General features: G+C 39.3%; 1 protein-coding gene across 3 annotated transcripts; it reads left to right on the top strand.

Moving 5' to 3' along the window:
- The first annotated feature begins 4,163 nt into the window (after positions 1-4,163).
- LOC143347843 (mitochondrial genome maintenance exonuclease 1) lies at positions 4,164-6,748 on the top strand. Of its 3 annotated transcripts, none has more exons than XM_076777441.1 (5): positions 4,164-4,291; positions 5,030-5,799; positions 5,875-6,088; positions 6,203-6,335; positions 6,452-6,748. In XM_076777441.1, exons 2-5 carry the CDS (start codon positions 5,148-5,150, stop codon positions 6,599-6,601), a joined length of 1,149 nt encoding a protein of 382 aa, XP_076633556.1. In that variant the 5' UTR covers positions 4,164-4,291; positions 5,030-5,147; the 3' UTR covers positions 6,602-6,748. The 3 variants fall into 3 exon arrangements, with proteins under 3 accessions (XP_076633556.1, XP_076633549.1, XP_076633542.1); XM_076777434.1 differs by lacking the exon at positions 4,164-4,291 and having other exon boundaries at positions 4,686-5,393; positions 5,442-5,799; XM_076777427.1 differs by lacking the exon at positions 4,164-4,291 and having other exon boundaries at positions 4,686-5,799.
- The last annotated feature ends 367 nt before the right edge of the window (positions 6,749-7,115 follow it).

The raw sequence follows: 7,115 nt of genomic DNA, 5'->3' as shown, positions 1-7,115 counted from the left end.
CCATTTCTCCAACGCAACCCGCCGGGAGCCCGAAGGACCCGACTTGGGTTGTCTGACAAAGAGAGAGTACCTGAGACAGGAACGACTCCCGCTGGAAGGTATGCGTTTCCGCAGGATACGGAAACTCCACACCTTCCAGCGAAGAAACATTTTCCTTCAATCGAGCTACCAAGCGAAGGCGGTTAGACCTTTCGGACCAACTGGACGGCCGATCACATGTTCCATTCAATGGAAGAGCGGTGATCGAAGCGAGAAACGAGAGAACGAATCGAGTGAAGCTACTTGTTAAATAATTACTTGACATATGGGGACGCGTACAATGGTCGTCGATGCTTAAGTCTAGTTTAATTATACCAAGTAATTATTTGGTTTAAAGAGAAGTGAAGCTAAGTTGTGAGAGACGCGACGCGACGCGATGCTGAACCGTACAGCGGATCCGAGGACCGAACCTACTGCACTTGCTAACTCGATCTCTATAGAAAAATGGATGCTGCATCCCTGAATCGAGGTCTCCATTTCTCCAACGCAACCCGCCGGGAGCCCGAAGGACCCGACTTGGGTTGTCTGACAAAGAGAGAGTACCTGAGACAGGAACGACTCCCGCTGGAAGGTATGCGTTTCCGCAGGATACGGAAACTCCACACCTTCCAGCGAAGAAACATTTTCCTTCAATCGAGCTACCAAGAGAAGGCGGTTAGACCTTTCGGACCAACTGGACGGCCGATCACATGTTCCATTCAATGGAAGAGCGGTGATCGAAGCGAAAAACGAGGGAACGAATCGAGTGAAGCTACTTGTTAAATAATTACTTGATATACGGGGACGCGTACAATGGTCGTCGATGCTTAAGTCTAGTTTAATTATACCAAGTAATTATTTGGTTTAAAGAGAAGTGAAGCTAAGTTGTGAGAGACGCGACGCGACGCGATGCTGAACCGTACAGCGGATCCGAGGACCGAACCTACTGCACTTGCTAACTCGATCTCTATAGAAAAATGAATGCTGCATCCCTGAATCGAGGTCTCCATTTCTCCAACGCAACCCGCCGGGAGCCCGAAGGACCCGACTTGGGTTGTCTGACAAAGAGAGAGTACCTGAGACAGGAACGACTCCCGCTGGAAGGTGTGCGTTTCCGCAGAATACGGAAACTCCACACCTTCCAACGAAGAAACATTTTCCTTCAATCGAGCTACCAAGAGAAGGCGGTTAGACCTTTCGGACCAACTGGACGGCCGATCACATGTTCCATTCAATGGAAGAGCGGTGATCGAAGCGAGAAACGAGGGAACGAATCGAGTGAAGCTACTTGTTAAATAATTACTTGGCATACGGAGACGCGTACAATGGTCGTCGATGCTTAAGTCTAGTTTAATTGTACCAAGCAATTGTTTTGTTTAAAAAGAGGGGTGAAGCTAAATTCTGGGAGACGCGACGCGACGCGATGCTGAACCGTGCAGCAGATCTTCGGATCGAATCAACACTACCCTTGGTAGATTGATTTCTATTTCTAGAAATCGATCTGTCATTGGCAGGCGACTAGATCTTTCGGACAAACTGGACGGCCGATCACATGTTTCGTTCGACGAAACAGTGGTGACCGAAGCAAGAAACGAGATAACGAGTCGAGAGAAGCTAGTTGATAAACAATTGCGTGGCACATACGCGGATACATTAGAGACTTAAAATTAACGTCGAAATTTGAGCTAGCAGATTCGGAACTAAAATTGAGAAGATAGGAGAAAACGAGACTCCTATTTTCTAAATCAGTGGTACCAAGTAATTATTTCTTTCAAGAAGGGATGAAGCTAAATCGTGGGATACGCGACGCGACGCGATGCTATACCATGCAGCGGATCTTAGGATCGAATCTACTGCCCTTGATATCTCGAGCTACCAAGGGAAGGCGATTATATCCTTTGGACCAACTACACGGCCGATCACTTGCTTTCTACATTAAAGCAGTGGTGATCGAAGCGGGAAACGAGAGGACGAGAGAACGTGAAGCTACTTGGTCAATAATTACTTGGTAGGGCGCGGCAACACGGACAATAGTGAAATCTTCGACGTTAATTTTAATATTCGCGACGAAGCTTAAGACTAATGTACTTGGAATTAAAGGTCCCTCGGCGGATGAATCTCTCTGTGGTTGAATCCCTCGATGATTGAATCCCTTGATGGTTGAATCCCTCGGCGGTTGTAGCGTCCTCCCTCGATGTCCTTGGAATTGATCTACAATAGATCTGACCTGAAACAAAAACTGCTACTTGTGTTAGTATCATATTAAGGAAAATTTAATAAACCCTAACCAATCCATCTGTGACTCGACAAATGGAGAAATAATTTGTTTAGATGATGTATCGAACAAGCTAAGAAATTCTGAAATATTCCTACACAGAATAAATGTTACTCGATGGGTAGACCTACCTAAAGAAATGTACAAAATTAACACCTGATAAGGAAGTGGAAATATTAATAAATTAAACAATGTCAGTCAAAATATATTAAATACGCTCAGTCCAAACGACAGAACAATTTCACAAATAAAGTCAAAATAAAAATTCGGATTAATTGATAGACGATGCTTGTGAACTTAGCTGACCAGTAAAAATATTCTACGAAATTAGGAATATCTTGCCAAGTCAGTTTCAACTAATACCACAAGTAATGAAATCGACAAAGCAATTTCGCAAACAAAATCAAGATAAAAATTCAGATTAATCGACAAAGACAGATACCAGTTCAGGAAAGAATTGGAAACAGAAACAGTAAACGATCGAAGGAAATACCCCATAGAGAATCATTTTCTTTCAGAGTCCTATATGGTCAACGTAACGCAACAATTGCCGAAATAATAGAAGAACCAGTTAATAGAATATCTCGTTGTATGTTGAAATGGTGGAAATATTCATAAGAACGAAACGAAAACCGATAAATTCAACAAACCCAATTTTTCATCAAACGGTAGTCAAAAATAAACGAGCAAGCTTCAAATCAGAAAAATAAGAGAGAGAGGGGATATTTAAACAAGACTCACCACTGGTCAACAACTGATCAGTATCGGTCATCGTATGCTCACCACCGGTCAGCTGGTCAGCACTGGTCAGTAGTGGTCAGTAGTGGTCAGTAGTGGTCAGTCCTGGTCAGTCCTGGTCAGTCCTGGTCAGCCCTGGTCAGCCCTGGTCCCCCTGGTCGTCACTGCTCAGCCTAGGATGATCCCGGGATACCCACCGATCCAGGAAGTCCGCCACCCTTGGACCCCCCCGCGAGAATGAGACATGTAAGTCTCCGCATGAGCCTTTAATGTAGTGGCGGAGGAGTGGGGAGAGCACAGCGCGTGTCAGCCATCTCAATCCGTCCGGTGGACAAATTATTTCGCGAAAAATTATTATTTACGCATACTGATGGGCCCTTTCATTATTCATATACCACATATTGTTAAGAATTATTTAAACTATTGCGTTGAAATGTTAAACAATGCTAAGTTTTATTTATAATTGTTTAATTCACACCATCGTCGAGTACGTACTCTGTATGGAGTTTACATGCAGCGATTGGTATTCTTGTAAAAAATTATTTTAATATTTGTTAAGATTTCGTATCGCACGAATCAATGATTAATACCATTACCATCGCGACATCGCGTTTTATGGGTAAAAAGACAGATTTCTCTCGCATCGCGAACGTCACTTACGGGCAATCTTTCTAGTTCCTCGAGGTACGTGGACCTCCGCAAGATCGAGTTCAACCTATCGGAAAGTAGCATCCTCTCGAACGAAAGTGCATATTGCACTAATTTCGCATAAAATTTCTGAAATTTAATTTTCTGTCTCTCTTCCTCTTGTGTTCATTTCTAAATCTGTTGGTAACGTTGCGAGTGGCACGGAAATGGTAATGGGGCTCTAAAGCCCCAGAGAATCGGGCCAAAAAAATACATTAGGTGATAGGTCTACTCGTATACCTCGTTGGTGATATAACTATGACCAATCGAATATTACTGAGCGCATATTTCATGAAGCATTTTAATTTTGAATAGATTAATTTTGAATAGAGTAATTTTGAATAGAAATTGAATGAGTATTATTTGAATACTTTTAAAATATAGGGTTAAACCGCCATGTTGGTTGTAAATGTTAAATCCAATATGGCGTCAGTGTTCATCGAAACTTTGAGCAGTACAGATGTATTAGCATGTTACGTTAGGACGACGACACGGCAACAAGGGCAGAAGCTTCGAAAAAGTGGGAAAATAGAAAATCGAAACATGTTTGCAGAGCCTGGATTATCTTTTATGGTAAGTCCAGAATGTTCAGAACTGTTCGCACACTGTTTGAAAACCGTGTCCACATTGGAGTTTGCGAACTGCTTGATATTGATTTTGCTCGATCGGTTAAGAATTGAAACGTTAAAAAACATGCCTGTACAAGATTTATTGCTAGTATCAGCTGCATATTTTATAATACGAACAAATAGAATACACTGAGAATGTTTAGAATTTTCATTTACAATATCAGTGTACATCGCTCTACCGATCAATTTCCTTCGTAAATTACCATTGATCGACTACTAAGCTTTCGCTTTCTAACAATTTATTTGCATTCAGAAGAAAATACAGTTAAAAGTATTAAAAGGAAATTAAATTTTTGCGTCATTTGTTAAATAGTTTCAACTTTATTTTCAAACGTTAAATTGTGTTATCGGTTTAAACGAATGTAGAAACTGTGTAGTTTAGAAATGCTCGAAGGATGGCGCGATATGGTCAAGCATGTATTGTGTAAGGGTTTTAGGTTATGTTGAGTATTATCTTAACTATCTTTCAAGTTAAATTCATGACTTTATAACTGTGGTTTTTTAATAAATTTATTTCAAAAATACATTGGGTATATATTGATGGACGTATAAATAAAACGTGTACTATCTTAATAAACAAATTCATCTGATCATTCATAGAAATTTTGACAGTTTAGATTATTATGTTTTGTAATACATACATAACCAGTTTATTATTTTCTTCTGAATTTTATATAAACAGTATACGTCCATCGCGTGTTCGAAATGTGTCGTTAGCAAGTGTTATACTGCAGAAGATAAAATCCAAAACAGAAAATACAACATCGTCAAACAATGATACTAATGAAATCAATATAGACATGTTACATACTAAAAGTGATGAAATAGAAGGCGTATCAAACCAGAAGACATCGAAACATTGTACAGACATTAATAAAGTGAACAAGCAAGATCCTGAGAAAAATAGTAAGATACCACATAGAATTATTGCAGACAATGGGCTGCTTGGTAAATTAATAAACAAACAGAAACAAAAATATGTAGAATCGATACTCGAGCAAACAAAAAGTACAGAACAGTCTACAGAACTTTCATGGATATTGAAGGTATCAAAGAAAAACGAAATGAAATATTTCCACAGTCCCAAGATGAAGGATATGAAAAATGACAAAGTTACAGATAATGAAACCGATACAAGTAATAAACTCGGTGACACAGAATCGCAAAATACATTAGTAGATGCATCAGAAAACCTGTGGCAGAGTACAGATAATAGTCAACGTGTAATTTCATGCAAAACACAGAATGATGTACTTTCATTTCCTATCCTTCATATAGATAAGTTTAAGAATTTTTATATACGATATAAAGAAGGACATGAAAGATATGTACCGTACGTAGCCAATGTTCTTATTAAAACCGAGCCCTTTGGAAGAAAAATGCTTTTAAAAGCGTTCAGAGAAAGAATGGTGAAGACGTTAGGCCAGGATAACTATCAGATAAATTGTGAAGGTATTACATTAGCTTAATTTACGACCAACCGATTCGACCTGGTTATTTATACACGTTCCTTTGCTATTTCTTTAGAGGCATCAAGGAATGGTAAACTATTTCACTCTTGTATAGCAAAAACTTTATGGCAGAAACAAATTGATGTAGTAATGCCTCTGACAGTTAACTTAGCGTATAATAGCTTGAAACCTTTTTTGAATGATCTACAAACTATTGAAGAAATTAATATTTTTGTAACGCATCCGAATTTGCGGTACTCTGTAAAAATTGACTGCATTGCTTGGTATAGGTAAAACAGAAATTATCCTTTCCATCATAAGGGAAGCTCATTGTAGTTGCCTTATGATACAGTCTCCTTCGATTTCAGTGCTTTTTAATCTGTTATTTTTAAAAACGTATTTAGAGATACATTGTGCATAATCGATTGGAAAAAAACACATAAAAGGAGGGAAAGTTTTAAAATGTTGTTCGATGCACCCTTGAAACTAGCTGCTTCCATTGGTGCTGTGAACGCTTCCGATTCGAATCCATACAGGGTAATTACTACGATCAAATTTATTCTCTCGTTGAATTTAATTATTTAGCCACTCAACAATCTGTTAATTAGATGTAAATAATATAACGATGAACGGCATCGTGGATGTGTTTACAGATCGATACGGGATACATTGTGTCCGGTTGCTCAGACGGTCGTCCTGCAACCGTTCACAAAGTGAACGGCGATGTATTGCAAAATATGTGGGTGGAATGGTTGACAAGATTATGTATATATAACGCCAATTTCAAAATGACGGAAAATTAATTTTTTTAATAACAACAATTTTTGAATAAAAAACATAATGAAATACATGCGTATTTAAGATGTTATCGCAGAAGCGAACAAATTTTTGTTCTCGGTATGTGTATATGAAATATTATTATTAAATAAAAAGTTTTGTTTGGAAAAAAACATGGTTGTTTCCCGCCCAACCTTTCGGTTAACATATAGCAATTATAACTTGGTGCCGACAGCCCTTCGTAGAACGCGACATTACCCAACTCCCTGTTACAGGGCCTTATAAGCGGCATACGCAACCCTTCGCAACGCCCTTGGGAACCGTAAACTAATGGTGAAGCTATGTAGCGGAAACGTATCTTTCGTTGCGTTTCCCTGTATTTGAATTTCGGAATAATTCTTAAGCATTCAGATTAACGACGGTGCGCAACACATGGCGAAAGTTAACACCGAGAAACGCTAATGAACGAGTTTAAAACTAAATAACGCAATCCCCTTATATTTCTATTTAAATGCAGAACGAAATAGCCGCGAGGGGGGG

The sequence above is a fragment of the Colletes latitarsis genome, chromosome 2 (genome assembly GCF_051014445.1).
Source record: "Colletes latitarsis isolate SP2378_abdomen chromosome 2, iyColLati1, whole genome shotgun sequence".
NCBI lineage: Eukaryota > Metazoa > Arthropoda > Insecta > Hymenoptera > Colletidae > Colletes > Colletes latitarsis.
Note: the sequence above shows the minus strand (reverse complement) of the source record. Positions and strands in the feature narration are given on the sequence as shown.